Raw genomic sequence first — 18,045 nt, 5'->3', positions numbered from 1 at the left:
CACTCTGTGGAAAAGTGTGTTTTCTGGAATGACGAAAATACATTTTCCTGTTGCATGTTTCGCAAATATGCCTCGCAAGATATTGATCAAGGGGCAGATATTATGGTCGGAGGTGGTGTACAGCTTTGGAAGAGGGAAAATATATCAAATATTTGCATCTTTTTCAACAAATAGAGACATTTTCTAAATTATTTTGCTTAAAAAATCAATGTTACACTTTTTTCTAGGTTATGTGATTTATTTAAAACAGATTTTGGTGATTAAAAAACTCTCAAAATCATGAAAATTGTGTTTAATCTCGATATATTTCTCTTTTTCTTGGCAAAGTTGAGGTTTTGTATTCAAAATAAGTTAATATTAGGTAAGAAACATCCTAAAAGTCAATCATAACCTCAAAAATATTATTTTTCTCTACACTTTGTGCTTAAATGTGGAAAATTCGACCTCAATTTCTAGTTGAAACATCGCAACATTAGCCATATTTACTATTTTTCAGTTGTGAAAGAGTGCAAATGAGATCAAGATGGATTTTTAAAGTCGGATTCATAACCTCACAAATTGGTCAGAAGTTTTAAAAGTATTTTTCCAAGATAAAACTAGAGAATCAAGACACAAATTTGTCATGAACAAATCAAAAAGAGTCTAAAAAATGTCTCCAAAGCCGTTAAAAAGTATCTGAAGTGATTCTGCACAGAAACTGTTGTACAGATTTAAAGCATATTATCTCCCCCTTGATATTGACATTCTCTTGTGCACTTTTCCGTCCGCCCTCAGGTGTCACGAAACAGGTGGGAGATGCCCTGATGCTGGAGGGTCAGCAGCGCACGGGACGCGTGGTTAGCATCGGAATTGCGCCCTGGGGCATTGTTGAGCGCAATCACGAGCTGCTGGGCCACAATCGAGATGTTCCCTGTCACAGTATTAGCTCGCCACGGTGAGAATCTATCGAAAATGGGGGTTTTCTGTGTCATAATAAAGTCCATCAATAATGTGTGATGCTTTTGCAGATCAAAATTGGCTGTACTCAACAATCGACACGCATATTTCCTGCTAGTTGATAACGGCACTCAGGGGAAATACGGAGCTGAGATTATCCTACGAAGGAAGCTTGAGAAGTACATATCCAATTTGAAACTTCACCCATGTAAGTTGAGAGATTTTCTCTTTTTTTCTCCTTGTCTATATATTGAAGAGGAGTTTGAATTGCAAAATTATCCGCAATGTTTTAGTTTGAAAAGTTTTGTAAAAGGAAAAGAAAAAGTTTACCGTCAATTCAAGAGTGTGTTTCTCGTGAGTTTCTCAGCCGCATGAAAGTTTGAGTTTAATCTCTGTATTTCTTTAAATTGCTTAACTTCTTAATAACACACTTGTGTGGATGAATAATGGGAGTGTTTGTCAAACGAATGATTATTTCTATCGTCTCTCATGGATTTCCCGGATTGTCCCGGACTTGTCTTCCCACAGTCACTCACTCCAGCACTCCTGTGGTCTGTCTGGTGATCGAGGGCGGCACGAACACCATCAGAGCCGTGCTGGAGTACGTTACGGACACACCACCTGTGCCAGTTGTCGTCTGTGATGGCTCAGGCCGGGCTGCGGACCTAATTGCCTTCGTGCACAAGTAAGTGACCACAAATCAATCAATTTTCTCCTTGGGTGTGACTGAAAAATTGATTTTGTGCGAGTGTTTCGAGAGGGATTTCCCGAAATATCTCACGTTGATTGACTAAATTATGCAACAAAAAAATATTCAATACGGTTATTTTGCGCTGTGTTCAATGGTAATTATTTAATTGAATTCCATTTGGCTAATTTTGTTAAATGACAAATTAATTTATTCATAAATGAAATGCATGTTTTTGGCGCTCAAGTGAATTTAATTTGTTTCAACAATAATACGATATAATTTGTCACGAGCTTATTTATAAAAAAAAAAAGCAATTTCGTCTGAGGAAATTGAAATTACGAAAAATCTCTTGAGTTGAAAAGCATTTCATTATGTGAAAGAAATTTGTTGTGTGCTTTTTTCCCATGACAAATGACAATCACAGAGTGACTTTTGGGGAAAATGGGTGAAATTGGATTTTGGTCTAGTTTTTTTTCCCCTATTTTATTCTCCAGGAGCGAAAACTTTAGGTTCTCAGGAATTCTTAATGAGTTTCATTTGTGCATTGAAGCATTAAAATAGCTTTAGTTTGGTCAGTGTAAATTTCTGTGAATATCTCAGAAAAACATCCCTTGATATTATCTATTTTATGGTGTTAATATTCCATTCACTGAATTAAAAACTTCGAAGTTATGATGAAAATTCAATATTGGCATAGAAAACCCTGCATAAAATATATAAAGTTTGCCAAGGAAGCCAAGATTATCCAGTGAAATGTGAAAAGAAATACTGCAAGCGTTAAAGTGAGGCAAAGAACAGACTTTAAAGTAATACCAAGGGGAGGATAATATGGCTAAAATCTTTACACCACTTCCTGATACTTCTTAAACTTTTCTAGAATTCAAATCTTGAGCGCAATCGAAAAAATTAGCGATAAATTTTCTGTTATATTTTAGACAGTCTTAATTTTATCAGGCTGAAGATAAAATTAAAAAATGTTTCATCAATATTATTGTGAAAAACGGTTTTTAATCGCATTTTGGGAAATTTTTCTGATCATAACCTAAAAAAAAATGCTTAAAACATTTAAAATATATATAATTTATAGATTTTCAACAGTTGCAATTGAAGATTTGAACTCAAAATTGGGTGAAAAACATTCTTAAAATTGATATTATACAAATCTGAAACTCATTTTTGAGGTTATGTTTTACTTTCATACAATCTGGACCTTTTTTACGACCTTAATTGTATGAAAATGCTTCATTCTGCCAAAAATAAGCCTCTTTTCCACTTTGGCTGTAAGAATGGATATTTTTGGAGTTTTTTTGCTTACTAAGTCTCGCTTTAATTAGTCACATAACCTAGAAAATTACTTTGATGAATTTTTCTAGAGGATAAATTGAATGAAAATTTATCAATTGCTTTAGAAACTGCTTTCTAAACAGCATAATATTGCAAATATTGAAACACTTCCTTTTCCTTAGTATTTCTGTTGAGTTGTACACCACTTTTGACCATATTATCTCCCCCTTGAGTAATGTGAATTATTTATATTATATTGTTAGTGCAGATTTTAAATTTATTGGCACATTTTTTGTGGCAGTCAATGTATTTTAGCGAAAATCCTGCAATTTAAACTGACATTGTAAAACACCATCTGTGTCTCTCCACCCACTAAATTCAATTACCTTCCGGGTTGTATCACCTTTCAACCGCTATTCAGGGTTGGAAGTTGGTGTCTGTGGAGCGGCGAATGAGTGTTGAAGGAGGGATGATTGGCTGTGTGAGTGTGTGTAATATTCGCGATGCAATTAAAACGATGTATTTTGCATATATAAACCAGGTATGCGGCAGATGGTGAGGAGCAGACAGTGTTAGAGTCGATGAGGGATTATCTGCTCAACACAATACAGAAGACTTTCGAAGTGACAATCGATCAGGCGGAATGCCTGTACCAGGAATTGCTGCAATGCACGCGCAATAAGAACTTAATCACCGTGTTTCGCATTCAGGATCGACCGGAGGGTGATGTCCAGGAGTTGGATCAGACCATCCTCACGGCGCTCTTCAAGTCGCAACATCTCAGCCCACCGGAACAGCTGAGTCTGGCTTTGACGTGGAATCGGGCGGATATTGCGCGAACGGAAATATTTGTCTATGGCCAGGAATGGCCGCCAGGTTAGCTTAAAAGCTCTGCACGTGCGGCAATTTATTCATTTGCAATGGGACTCCTTGTCCTTTGATATAATTTATTCAATTCTGTGTCTCTCCTGCACCAGGTGCCCTCGATGAGGCGATGATGCAAGCACTGGAACACGATAGAATCGATTTTGTGAAGCTTCTGCTGGAGAACGGTGTGTCCATGAGGAAGTTCCTCACGATTCCGCGACTCGAGGAGTTGTACAACACCAAACACGGGCCGGCAAATACACTTGGGTGAGGATGAAGAGCCAAGATAATCATGCATGCAATACATGTTTCCCTAACTAAACTCATTATTCGACGAATTACGTTTCAATTATTGACGCCTCGCCATCCATTCTGTCCCCCCATTATTAATGACAATCCACTCATCGGCCACGTTTCTCTTCACTTTTAATTCCCAGCTACATCCTGCGGGACGTGAGGCCACACATACCGAAGGGATATATGTACACTCTCCACGATATTGGATTAGTGATAAATAAATTAATGGGCGGCGCTTACAGGTTTGTTCATTTTATCACTTCCACCCAGGCGAATTAGTAGCACTTCCAGCTTGATTTTGCCCCATAATCTCTCCTCAGCAGGAGATTTTCCTTGTACAATAGAGGATTTTCTCACTTTAATTCAATGAAATTGACGAGAAAGAACGCCAAGAGGCACTTTAAATGATTCAATCGCTGTAGTAAATTGGAAATGATCAATTATGCATGAGCATTAGGTACTTATTCTTATTCGCATTAACACTATTTCTGTGCAAAATTACATTCTCTCTCTAAATTAAACTCAAATATTACTTGAGTCTAATCTAATTGAAAATCTTTCTGATTCACGACACACTCGCGCTCGAGTCTGCTTAGCATCACGGACTATGATCGTGATTAAAAGGAGAGCACTTCGCTGACCAAGGGAGAGATAATACAGTCAGAAGTGGTGTACAGATCAGCAGAAGAAGAATTTTTACACTATTTTCTTCAATAAAAATTCTCATTGCCTTTCTAGGTTATGTAACTTACTTTAAGCGATATTTAGTGGCTAAATAACGTCGAGAAACACAATTTTATGCATTTAAATTGCAATAATTCGTATTCCTTAGCAAAGATGAGCGTTTGTAATCAAATGATAAACTGCAAAGATTGATCATAACCTCTAAATATTGTTTCCGGATACAATATAGTTTATTTTAATAGCTTTTTGATTGATTTTCTACTCTAAAATAGCAAATTTCAGTGCATTATCTATTTATAATAGATTGTTGTTTTCCAGATTTACCTTTTAAATATTCTGAATATTTATCTTTTAAGGATTCTTTTGGATATTTCAAAGTAATTTTTAGGTTATGTTCCGAAAGGCATCCAAAAGATCGATTGAAAATTGAATCTCATCAAAATATCTGCTAAAAACTTAAAATATTTCTAAAATACTGTTTCTTGATAAGTTTTTAATAGAAATTGAGTCTTTTTATGACAATTTCGTCCCAAATTTGAGGTTATGATACTTTAGGCGCTTGGGAAAAGCTATGAAGTTTCGTAAAACGGAGGAGAAAATGAGGAAAATTCATGTTTTAAGCACTGCTGAAAGTCTAGAAGTGTCTGTGATTCTTCATAAAAATTGTGATGTACACAGTCTGACCGTATTATCTCCCCCTTGTCACTGACAAATGCTGCTCTTTTTTCAGCCTAAGCACACACACAATAATTTAATAAATTCCCTGTTTGCGCTCTTTTTGATACCCTGAAAGTGTCAGCCAATCTGTCGTGACGGCTTTTTTCGGCGTTCTGGGTGGGGAGAAAAAAAGCCCAGTCTCATTTAATTGGTAAACTCTCGTAAATCACAGAGTATTTGACTATATCTCTATCTCTCTTCGCTCACCCACGCCAGATCCTACTACACTCGACGCAAATTTCGGCCGATTTATGCCAAAGTCATGAACAGCTACGTGAACACGCATAGGAAGTCATCCACATTCCAGCGGCACGCTGGTGCGAATTCCATGAGTCTGGTGACTGGACTCTTGCCCTTCACGTCTGAGATGGCGCTCTTTGAGTTCCCCTTCAACGAGCTTCTGGTAAATTGCAGTTGAGCCTCTTTGTGTGCCTGACAGAAAGATCTTTTATCTTCTTCTCCCCGCAGATTTGGGCTGTTCTTACCAAGAGGCACGAAATGGCGCTGCTCATGTGGACACATGGTGAGGAGGCGCTGGCGAAATCTCTGGTGGCATGCAAATTATACAAAGCCATGGCTCACGAGGCGGCAGAAGATGATCTGGACACGGAAATCTATGAAGAGTTGAGAAGCTATGCTAAGGAGTTTGAGACGAGAGGATTGAAATTGCTGGATTTCTGCCATCGACAAGATGCTGAGCGCACTCAGAGATTGCTGACGTGTGAACTGAACTCGTGGTCGAGTCAGAGTTGTCTCTCACTGGCTGTGGCTGCCAATCATCGGCCTCTCTTGGCGCATCCGTGCAGCCAAGTGATCCTGGCAGATCTCTGGATGGGCGGCTTGAGGACGAGAAAGAACACAAATCTCAAGGTGAGGTGATAAAATTAGGGTTCCGAAGGAGATTTCACGTGCTTTCTTCGGCACTTTCAGGTCATCCTGGGACTGCTATTTCCGCCCTTCATCAAGAAGCTTGACTTTAAGTCCAAAGAGGAGCTCCAATCCATGCCTCAGACTGAGGAGGAACATCTGGAAAATCAGAATCTCGACTATGAGGATCGTGAGAAAGGTCATCACACGAATGATGCTGAGGTAAATGATATTTTCACACTTCTGTTCACAATTTTCATTCAATCTCTCACTGTCTTGGCATCTCTTTGGCTGTTTGATCATGCAGAAAGTCATGAGTTTTCTTCATTTGTTGACTTTTCACTCTCGAGACTCCTTTTCAGCAGCAACTTTTTTATTTTCACCCTCATTAACATTTCAATTCACTTTGTAGACCACAAATAAGCGGCGATGCTCGGTTTCTTTCAAATACAAGATAGGAAATCAATCATGCTCTCAGGTATTTTCAATTTACAGATTGAACAGATACAAAAAAAAATCCACCATTCTCTCGATGTTTGCATTTTCTTCTCAATATCTTCTTCCCTTATCGTTTTTTTTTTGTCAAAACTTTTGGCGTATAATCTCGCAAATATTGATGTATTTGTGTGCTAGAGAAGTGAACTCGAAGAATTCCCGTGCGAAATGCAATAAAGAAGCATAAATAAGAAGCGCAAAGAGTCTTAAGTTGGCTGGAATGCTTGAAAAGAGCACAATTTTATACAATATTCTATCCTTTTTCACGTTATTTATACTCCTTAATCTAACAAACACAGGCAAAGTTTTGCCCGTGGCGCAAGAACTCATTCTCACGGGAAATATTTATGTGGGTTCTTTTGCACAAAGAACTTCACTATAAATTTTTAGTTATTCCGGAAAAATATATAGAGAGTTTCTCCTGTGAAGGAACCATTTTATTTCTTCTTTAATAGACATTTATTGCACATTACAAATTGCACAAAATATGATAGTTGTGGTGAAATAACGAAATTTCATTCGTTGAGTGTTTAATGGGAGAATTTCGGATTGAAATTGCTGCCAAAGAACAATATTATGTTACTTTTGATTATTTAACGTGAGACTGAGTTCTTCTCTTTCTTCTTCGCTTTCTTGATGTTTTTCCTCTCTTTCTCATAAGTGTTTGTTTTTATCTCTTTTCCGAAAATGTTGTTTACCTGGTTGCATCTCTCCTATATATATATATGGCATTGTTGGGTGTAATGGAATATTCAAAGGGAAGACAGAGGAAAAGTGTCATTTTCCTCCCCCGTCCGATGAACGCGCGCGCACAGAGTGTGAGTCATCCTCGGGGATGGAAACAATGTGCTAATGATGACGAAGAAAAGGGCCACAGGGAAAGAATAATCATGTGGGATTTCCTTGTAGAATGTAATAAGGATATGATATCGATGGCAGGAAACACGCGTGGATGGCACGTGACCCAAATGTCGACCATTCACAGATGATGAGGGAATTGGAGAAAGAATATTTCATTCACCTGTTGAGGCGAGGAATTCCATTGATTTTCCTTGTTTGCTCTTTTATTATTCCATACTCATGCCATTTGGGAATGTGGCCCACTTCCGCCATCGCAGGGGCGTCAAGGGGTGGAATTTCAGGGGGAGGAAAACATGTAATGTGCACTCGAGATGACGCAGCATCCAGTTTATATATTTATATATTTTTGTGTATGGAAAATTGACTCTAATTTTTTTCCTCCACCGAGAAAATGTACAGAAAAAAGGGTTGAAAAGAATTCACCATTGAATGAATGTGAACTGAATTCACATGCTAAATGAATTATAAATTGAAATACACGTGAAATCAGTGGTTAGTTAACTACATAAATAGTGGTTTCGTACTGCTCAATGAATGGTTTTTTTTTACAAAAAATGCTTTGTGAAAAGAATTTTAGACTATTCAGTTTTCGATCACGGTTATAAATGAAGCGATACATAAAGTATATGCCAAGGGGAAGATATTATGGTCGGAAATAGTGTACAGCTTTGTGGAAGTGTTTAAAATATTTGCAATGCTGAATCTTCCTTTTCAACAAATTGAGAAAAATCTATTTTACTCATTTTTCTAGGTTATGTAATTGATTTAAGACAGATTTTGGTGATTAAATAACCTACAAAATCATCAAAATTGTGTTCAAACCAGGAATATTTCTTATTTTCTCAACAGAGTTGAGCATTTTTTTACGCAAAAACTTCATATTGGTGGAGAAAAAGCTGAAAAGTCAATCATAACCTCAAATAATATCAGTTTAGTGCTTTTAACTGGCATATTTAACCTACTTATCCAGAAGAAATATTGCGATATTCCTTATATTTATTTATTTCCAGTTTGAAAAGAATTAAAATTAATCCAAGAAGAATTTCTTGGACAGAATTTTTCTAGGCATTTTCTGAAGACAAAACAAGGAAAGCAAGTGAGAAATTGTTCATGAATAAATTATAAGACATTAAGATCATTCCATGCAATCTGAAATCTGAGCATTTGAGGAGCTTTAGTGTCTTGAAACGGATAAACCTAGATTAAATTAGGATAAGTGAAAAATGGATTATAAAAGCGATGAAAAATGCTTTTAAAAGCGTTCAGAAGTGTCTGAAGTGTTAAATATTCTGTGCAGAAATTGTAGAAGTGTCACGAAATGGTGTCCAGCTTTGAGACCTCCTTTCTCCCCCTTGGTATTTGGTAGATTTTCGCCTCTTTTATTCAGGTATTTCGCAGATCAAAGGTTTATTAATTGCTGCGAAGGTTTGATGGAGAAAAATGCCGTTGGCATTGGGAAGTGTGAGTTGGGAATTTATCTGAAAGTCTGATTAGGGCGATGGATTTTGTGGGGTGTCGGAAGATGGATGGAGAGAAACGAGTGTGGGAGTGAAAGTTCAACTTTTAAATTAATTTCTTACACGAGCACTCTTATGCTGCATCGTCGAGGATGGAAAAATATTGCTCCAAACATCTCCTTTCAATCCCAAAGACGGCCGTCTTGGGAAGAGAGTGGCTGGGAAATATGAGGGCAGGAGGATTTTCCATCAGCCTTTGCCGGATGGGATTAAATTTAGAGCGAACTTCATGATGTGAAATTGAGAGAAATTTGTGAGTGAGTGTGTGGGAGTCACGAAGGAGAAATCCGTCTGCATTATGTCATTTACTCTTAATTCGAGAAGGATTTAAGGAATTTGTGGTTTTTCACTTGAATTTTCTTTCTGTTCTGCATTTTTTCACACTGAAAAATCTACTTAAGCTTTTCTTCTCTTAACACTCTTTGTCACACATTCGGAGGCACTTTGGCCAATTTCATCGATCGCAGAAACCACAATCATTTCATCAAATCAAGAATTACTAAAAAAAACAACTGAAATTACATTCTTGTCCTAATGCTTCTTGTTGTGTTGTAATTTTAGGCTCTTTTGTCTGATACGTATTCAATGCGAGATACCAAAGTTCATGAAAATGGCAAAGTATGTGGTTTTTATTTATTTTCCTTAGATAATTTTGTGATTAAAAAATAACCCTCTGATGTTCACACTGGTTTAGAAGAGAGATGTAAAAGAGGAAGAATAAAGGACCAGCATTAGATTTTAAGGCATTGTCTCAGATCGTTTGTTGTGCAGAAAACTAACATTTTTTTGTCCTACAACTAAAACTTCTTTGTATATTGTGCATAGGTGGGTCTCAATGGATATAATGAGTTCTTAGCCAAAGTTAGTCTTGCCAAGTATTAATTGATGTCATAGTGTTGTTTTGCCATGCCGAGTTTACCATTTTTTGGCGATGTGATTGCATGACAAGTTGTTCTTTTGGGAAATGCTAAAGAGAAATGAAAGAGACAATTTTAGACATTTTGCACCACCTTCAGCAAACTATGACGTCCGATTGAGGGGAATATTTATTGGTTTCTTCTATCCAGTAGATGAGATTTTAGCAAGATTTAGACAATCACTGAATAGATGAAGAATTTTACTCTTAATCGTTAATCCTTCAATTTTCACACCTGGATTATGTTGGAAAGTCTATGGAAAGAAAATGTAGATAAAATTTTCTGTCTTTCCTCTTGAATTTGCACTTTCTCCAAAGGGGTTGCTAATGTTGGGGATGAAGTGTCACTTTTAGCTCGAGATGCAAAGTCAAATTTTGCTTATTTCGTGTCGTTCTCACAAAAAAAACCGACATTTTTATCATTTTATCTCTTCAAAATTCATTTTAGAAATAATTGTACACAATTTTGAAAGACTTAAAAGTGAATTTCTTAACCAAAAAACTTAAAAACTCTAATGAATAGACAATATTGCTTAAATATTTGTTCTTTAATCGGATATTTACGGTTTTACGCTTGATTTTACGTTCAAAACGAGTGTGAAACCGAAAAAACCTTATGATAATCTTTAAAAATGCTGACGAAAATCTGTAGTTGAGTAAACCGTAAAGTATCTTTGAATTGTTCAATATTCTACTTAAATTTAACTTTAAATTTATTTTTGTATTTGCAAAATCTTCTAATTTCTGTATTGAAACACAGAATTATATTTTTTCTTTAAGTATTTATAAAATATAGATTATTTTCCAAGTATTCTCCCTAAAATTCTCTGTAAATGATCTTAAAACTGGTTTAAGTAATTCTCTCGACGAGACAATTATTTTCTAAGATTTCTAGATCTTAGAAAATGAAACGGAAGATGCTGAGGCATTCAAAATCCAAATTAGCAACCCCTTGACTTTCTCTGATTGGTTTTCTGCAAAAATAGTAATTTGTGCAACTGCGTCTGGCTTTTCAGGTTTCCCTCACGGACTCAGACGCGGGAATGCACCAGAAGGACTACATGCAACTTTCTTATGATTATGAAATTAAGCAGCACCGTCCGCTTAAGTGGAAGAAGAAAATTTATGAATTCTACACGGCGCCAATAACAAAATTCTGGGCAGATTCTGTAAGTTGTGTCTCTGCACAAGAGCAGTTATAAAAGCATTAAGCAAGCACAGTTGACGACGTTTTGCAAGAAGTCAGAAGGGGAGATGATAAAACTTTGTACACTTTCGGAACATCTTCAATAGAATCCTTATGTTAAAATACACCAGACAACTTTGCTTGCAACTTGAGTCATTTTACTGGCGGTTTTGCGGTTGTGAATGTCTGAATTACTCCACAGTTGGCGTACGTGTTCTTCTTGGTACTCTTCACGTACACTGTACTGGTAAAAATGGAGAGAACACCTAATTGGCAGGAGGTTTACTCAATTGCCTACATAACGACGCTTGGCTGTGAAAAGATACGTGAAATTATATCATCTGAACCTGTAGCAATAACGTGAGTGAGACACGCTGTAAACTCTTCAAAATTCACCCACTTTCTCGGGCACCTTTGCAGGCACAAATTCTCCGTCTGGGCATGGAATATGTGGAATCCGTGCGATGCTGCTGCCATCATCTTCTTCATGATCGGACTCGTGCTGCGCTTCAGGCCGAACACGATGGACATTGGTCGGGTGATTTACTGTGTCGATAGCATTTATTGGTACCTCAGGATCCTCAATATTCTCGGCGTCAACAAATATCTCGGTGAGACTCTGGCCAATTTTAGGTGTTGATTTTTGACTCAAAATCTCAACTGCAGGCATATTTAGAAGAGATATGACGAATGTTCGTCTGTCCGTCCGCCATTTTGAATACCCTTCAAACACACTTTCCCTCGGTTACTCAGTCTCTATGGCGCGCATCAGCCCTAAATTTTAGTATGTTGTAGCTGAGGTTGAGATCTTTCCAGCGAATCCCTATTTATGAGGATTGAAGTTATAGAAGGGAAGATATGGGGGGGTTAAAGTTTACGCCTTGACCGAACTATATCTCCGCTGTTTACCAACCGATTTGAATCATCTCTTCACCAAAAGACGTGTATCGAAGTCCTTTAGTAGGTCACATCCACCATTAGTCTGTGACGTCGTTGATGACTCCGCCATATTGATTTAACTTTGAACGCCTGTATCTCGACAACTTGACTGTGAATTTTGATAAAATCTTAGTTCAAAACTGCTCAAAACTTTGGTTCTTTTGGTCCGATTTTAATAAGCTCGTCTGAAACCTCCTGCAGAATTCTATAACTTACTTAGAACAATGAAATTGTCTCTGATTCCCAAAAATGATGTCTCCAAAATTCTGCATAATGCAGGAGAATAAAAAAGTGACCTCAACGCGTTGAGCTCATCCTTTTTCCATTATGACTCTTATGAAAAGCTCATAATTTGTATGGGAAATTGACATTTTTATTTGAATTGAAGCATTTATGCATATTTGCAAGAGTGGAAAGTAATTGGATATATTAATTGACAAATGGATCGTGAGAGTATTATTGCTGAATGCATATAATATTATTATTATTATCAAAAAGCACGTTTTCAGGAATTGCGCATACAAAATATGAAAATGCTTTTTGAGCTTCGAAATATTTGTATGAATACAAATTTCATACAAATCTCTTAATCTACTTAATTTGTGATGCTTTTGTGCCGCATTCTTTCAGGACCTTTGGTGACGATGATGGGAAAAATGGTGAAGAACATGATTTACTTCGTCGTCCTGTTGCTGGTCGTGCTCATGAGTTTCGGCGTGAGTCGCCAAGCGATTCTCTTTCCCAACAATGAGGCAGATTGGCGCCTCGTGCGTGATGTGAGTGAGAAATATTTGCATTGTGCGCCAAAGAATGGTCATTAATTGTGGTGAACAGGTTTATTTCCAGCCCTACTTCATGCTGTACGGTGAGGTGTTTGCCGACGACATTGATCCACCGTGCGGTGAGGATCCTTCGCAGGATCCCTGCGTCACTGGTCACTGGGTGACGCCAATCACCATGTCCATGTACCTGTTGATAGCCAACATATTGCTCATCAATCTGCTCATTGCCGTGTTCAACAACATCTTCATCGAAGTCAATGCTGTGTCGCATCAGGTGAGCGCGCATTAGAAAACCACATCAAACTGACCGAAACTCAAATTTATTTCGCGATCCTTTTAATCGTATTTTCTGCTCTATTTCTACATCGAGCATTATATGGGATTCTCTTCATGTGAACATGAGTGAACTTTGCATTTCCCCGTGTGTACAAGTTTTATGTGTATCAAATGCTCTTCAGTCTGCCAAAATCCTCAAGGATTAAATTAAACCTATCGATTTTCTACTTTCACGGATCTCATTTGTATCTGGTATATAAATTTTGTGCAATTCAATTTCGCCCAACATGAGAAGGTTTCTGAGTACATTTTCCGGGCGGAGAAAATTCCAGTGAAATATTTATTAACTCATTTGAAATTGCACAGAGTCAAATTTAATTGATTCCAAAAATAGTGAGAAGCCGAATCGGTTGCTTTGACTTTGTAAATTCAATGAATTATGTACATAATGATATTGATTACATTGCTTAGTGAACTGCAATTATCATCACATCAAGAGGAATTTGCTATTAATCCATGTATGATAATTCTATCGATTGATTTGCATGTAATCGTGTCTCTCCATTTCGGCAGGTTTGGATGTTCCAGAGATTCACTGTTGTGATGGAGTATCAGCAGAAGCCAGTCCTTCCGCCGCCTCTAATCGCCTTCTGTCACATCTATTCGCTTCTCAAGTACTTCGTCCGGAAAGCGAAAGGTAGTTGGGAGTACAGGAAGTGTACGTGGGTCGAGCTCACTTACAAGGTGTTTCTCTCTTCCTCAATCCGCCCTTTTTCACAGGACTACAGGGGCCCCGTGACAACGGGCTGAAACTGTTCCTGGAGCGCGAAGACATGGAGCGCCTGTATGACTTCGAGGAGGAGTGCATTGAGGGCTACTTTCGCGAGCAGGACATCGTTCTGCTGCAGTCCACGGAGGAGCGCATCAAGAGCACGACTGATCGTGTGGAGAACATGAGCCAGAAGATTGAGGACATCAATCAGAAGGAGAATCTCCAAACTGCCACTGTGCAGAGCATTGAATTCCGCCTGAGGAAAATGGAGGAGTCTGCTGATCAGATTCTCTCCCACTTGGCAGTCATTCATCGCTTCATGTCCACTCACACGTCGCTCAACAGTGACAATCTGCCGATTGGCCTTCAGCGACAGGACTCGAGGACGCGCAGCACGTCTGAGAATGAAGCCGTGGCGACGCTTCATCTCAATCCGCGGAAGAAGTTCAATCGGTCGCTGACTGAAGTGCGTCCGGATGCGTACATATTCGACGATGGTCTGCATTTTGAGGTGAGGCCGGTGCCTGAAGAGAGCGAAGTGGCCAGGTCAAGGGAGACTCTCACAGAGGCCGTGAGTGTTGTATCATTTGCCGCCTGAATCTTCCCATATCTCATGATGATTCTCTTTGGCTTTCAGACTCTCGCCCGGAAGGTTTCCACGCAGTCTGACGATTCGGACATTTTCGGCGAGGGCGGAGGAACTGTGACCAGCAAACCCATCACAATTGAGGTGCCGAAGAAGCCACCGATTGTGAATGTGGTGCGTCAGGAGACTACCAGTACAGAGAGTCGGGATACGCTGACGCCAATTGAGACGAGCGATGCTCACACATTGATTGGCGAAGGACTCTCCGCGGAGGACATTGTGGACATGAATTATGATGGTGAGAATCTTATTTTTGATTGCACAACAGAAAGATATTAATTTGCCACTTTTATAGGCACCAAAATCAAGGGGAGAAGACGAAATTCTTCTGCTGGTCGTCGTAATTCTGAATGCTGCTCCAACTATGACATCAACAGATCTCAGAATAGTCTTCATCTGGGAATGCCCAGGCGTCAGTTGAGTCTCACACAATCAGAGCCAGAGTCCAATGAGCCACGTGAGTTCCAACTATGCAAATTATTCTCACACAGAATCTAAAGAGAAATTCTCATTGCAGCTGCCAAACCAATTGTGAAGCCCAATCGGAATCTCCTGCTGCAAATCCACACGGAGTACACGTCTATCACGGATGAACTGGAGAGTGTGTGTCACATGTTGGCCTCGCCGACGACGTCTATTCACGGATTTGAGCGTCCGAAGAATGTGAATGAGTTGTCCAATCCGGAATTTGCGGCGTTTATTGAGAAGCAACACCTGAAGGAGTGCGAAGAGAACGACTACGTGATGCTGGAGAGATTGCTGGTGGCCAGAGGATCACTGGAGGACACGGACGAGTCGCTGGAGTGCAGTGGCTCTCTGGATTATGCTCAGCGTCGAATCCTGAGAAGGGAAACGGCAGTTGAGCTTCCAGTGACGCCGTCAAAGAGCATCGCCGGGATGGCGGAGAAGGAGGAAGGTCAGGAGAGATCTCAAATGCCAACCGTGACAGCGAGGAGTGTTTCAGTGGAGCAACAAGTGATCTTCTCACGTCAGCAATCTCCTCAAGCTGTTGTGCCACGAACGGACTTCCTCAATCCCATCACGAACTTCATGGAGTCGCGCATCTTTAAGAAATCCAGCGAGAGTCTGCAGAAGAACTCCAGCACGGACACAGAGTATTCTCTCCAGCCTTACAGAGTGATTAAGCAGAGCTCCAATGAGACCAACACGTCGCTCAACAGTTCTGTGAACATTGACAATGCCTCGCTGGCGAATGACTCTCTCGAGGCTGATGCCAATACCACGATGATTGAGAATGTCCAGGCGACGACGACGGCGGATGATGTGAAGCCGTCTCCGGGGCGACGAGGGCAGTTCCTCATGGGCGCAGTGTCGAGTGGCGCGGCTTTTCTGCGGAAGCAGTTCAGCATTGAGAAGAGTCAGCGAATTGATCCGGATGCGCACTCCTTCTCCACGCACTCGGCCATCAGTGAGGATGCGGAGGAGACCAAGGAGAGTCCCAAGTTCCTCACGTGCGCCTCGAGAGCCGGAAAAGCTGTCGTCACGACGAAGGAGAGCAGCTCAAGCACAGAATCGCGTGATGAGAGACAAATTCCCACAATCAGCACAAATGTTGTGCAAGATGAGATCGCGCGATTGTCGTCCAACATCAAAAGCAGCACCGATGAAGAGAAAGAAGCACCCTTCAGTGAAACAATGTGCTGATTCTTTCCCTTATTCTGTCTGCAAATTGACATCTTGGGAAGATTCATCTGATGTTCTGAGGTAAGTCAAAGAAGAAATGATCAAAAATTGACTTTAACGCACGTTAGTTATTTATATACTTATAATAAAAACCTTCTCAATGGGGATTAGACATATTTCGAAAGGACTTCAAACAGTTTTTGCAAGTCAATAGATTTTTCTTATAAAAAAAACATTACATATAAAAGGCCAAACGCCGATTTAATTGCATTTCTAATAACTTCTTCCTAGTCTGGCTCAGACTTAAACACTCAACTTTTATCAATTGTGAAGAACAAAATATAATTTTTAATCAAATTTATGGAAAGTTTTCCGCATTGTGAGTTGCTTTTTTTCTATTTCATTTCAATAACCAGAGAAAGAATATTATTCAAAATAGAATACAAATCTTAATGCCATAAGAAAGAATACTTGAAGAAGTGCTTAAATTATTAGCGACAGAAGATTTAGCTTCACATGAGAAGATGAAATGAGTATTTAAAGTGAGTACTTACGTGTTAAACCCCCCTTAAAATGCAATAAACATTGTAATTCTAAGACCTCTGCAGGCAAGACAACATTGATGGAGGATAAGAAATTTAGATGTTAAGATGATTGAACCACCAAATTTTACACAATATGTGCGCGGCCTAAACACGATATACATTTTTTGTAACATTTAATTTAACGGAACAGAAAAAGATGAACAAAACACGAAGTGAAAAGTTAAATGCGTTTCAGAGGAAGAGTTGAAATGTTGAAATTCAGAAACATTCTAAAGACTCAACTTGAGTAGGAATTTAAGCGAATGAAAAGAGTGATTTGAAAGCATTAGAGCGATTACAGACTTCCGGGTGATCCACGAGAGGATTAAGCGAGAGCGCGACAGCTGGTTGAGACATAAAACGCGACTAATCCCTCGATTGAAAACGGACAAAATGACGGATTCCTTGCGAATAATTTCGTGGACTCTCAAAAGCATTAAATTCTTCTGTAAATTTTCCATTTTCGCAATTTGATCGTAAAATTTCACGGTTTTTGACAAAATGAATAAATCCAATTGACAGCTGAGAGCGGAACTCGAAGTAACAGTGGCGCTAGTGTTGACAAAGAGGAATAACCTTTGAGTGTGTTTAGCGCCAGATCAGCCACGAATTATGACTGATCCCATCGCTGAGGATTGAACCCAGTTCGCGCCGATTCTAGGTTAATCCGCAAGTCTGTAATCGCTCTGATGGAAATATTAGAATTTTTCGAATGAATAGAAGAAATAAAAAGTCATTGACAATACATTTTGAAGATTCGCACATAAATGTTAAGAATTGAATCTTCGAATCACGCATAGAATTCTCTAAGATTGATTCACATGAAGTAAATTCGATTGTTTTTAGGCTCTAATAAAATTTCTCAATAAGAAAAAAAATCCTCTTGCGCGAAACAAGAAAAAAAAAATGAGGGAAACTTTTCACTTAATACAATTATGTATATAAAATGAAGACATTTTTCTATTGGTCTGTTTTTTCTTTTCTTTTTTCTTCTGAAATTGTACATATTGAAGAATTCAAGAGAATTAGGAGAAAATTTTAGTGATAAAAATCACATTGTTGTCAGTGTTTCTTAATCAAATCA

General features: G+C 38.8%; 1 protein-coding gene across 8 annotated transcripts in view; it reads left to right on the top strand.

The window, feature by feature from the left end:
• Positions 1-17,839, top strand: part of LOC132259555 (transient receptor potential cation channel trpm) — a 41,428-nt gene extending 23,589 nt beyond the window's left edge. For 3 of the 8 annotated variants that reach the window (XM_059757237.1, XM_059757234.1, XM_059757230.1), the window contains 21 exons: positions 775-934; positions 1,008-1,144; positions 1,465-1,621; positions 3,453-3,787; positions 3,889-4,045; positions 4,216-4,317; positions 5,693-5,879; positions 5,945-6,346; positions 6,407-6,565; positions 9,778-9,834; positions 10,042-10,077; positions 11,149-11,301; positions 11,521-11,678; positions 11,739-11,929; positions 12,888-13,033; positions 13,092-13,313; positions 13,889-14,012; positions 14,096-14,658; positions 14,725-14,971; positions 15,029-15,190; positions 15,251-17,839. In XM_059757237.1, coding sequence (XP_059613220.1) covers positions 775-934; positions 1,008-1,144; positions 1,465-1,621; positions 3,453-3,787; positions 3,889-4,045; positions 4,216-4,317; positions 5,693-5,879; positions 5,945-6,346; positions 6,407-6,565; positions 9,778-9,834; positions 10,042-10,077; positions 11,149-11,301; positions 11,521-11,678; positions 11,739-11,929; positions 12,888-13,033; positions 13,092-13,313; positions 13,889-14,012; positions 14,096-14,658; positions 14,725-14,971; positions 15,029-15,190; positions 15,251-16,398 — 5,003 coding nt within the window. In that variant the 3' untranslated portion in view covers positions 16,399-17,839. Of the gene's footprint in view, positions 1-774; positions 935-1,007; positions 1,145-1,464; positions 1,622-3,452; positions 3,788-3,888; positions 4,046-4,215; positions 4,318-5,692; positions 5,880-5,944; positions 6,347-6,406; positions 6,566-6,755; positions 6,822-9,777; positions 9,835-10,041; positions 10,078-11,148; positions 11,302-11,520; positions 11,679-11,738; positions 11,930-12,887; positions 13,034-13,091; positions 13,314-13,888; positions 14,013-14,095; positions 14,659-14,724; positions 14,972-15,028; positions 15,191-15,250 lie in introns of all 8 variants that reach the window. The other 5 variants (XM_059757238.1, XM_059757233.1, XM_059757235.1 and 2 more) reach the window with 4 other exon arrangements.
• Positions 17,840-18,045: the final 206 nt, after the last annotated feature.

This window comes from Phlebotomus argentipes, unplaced genomic scaffold (genome assembly GCF_947086385.1).
Source record: "Phlebotomus argentipes unplaced genomic scaffold, Phlebotomus argentipes genome assembly scaffold_18, whole genome shotgun sequence".
In the NCBI taxonomy this organism is placed as follows: domain Eukaryota; kingdom Metazoa; phylum Arthropoda; class Insecta; order Diptera; family Psychodidae; genus Phlebotomus; species Phlebotomus argentipes.
This window is presented reverse-complemented; position numbering and strand designations above follow the sequence as displayed.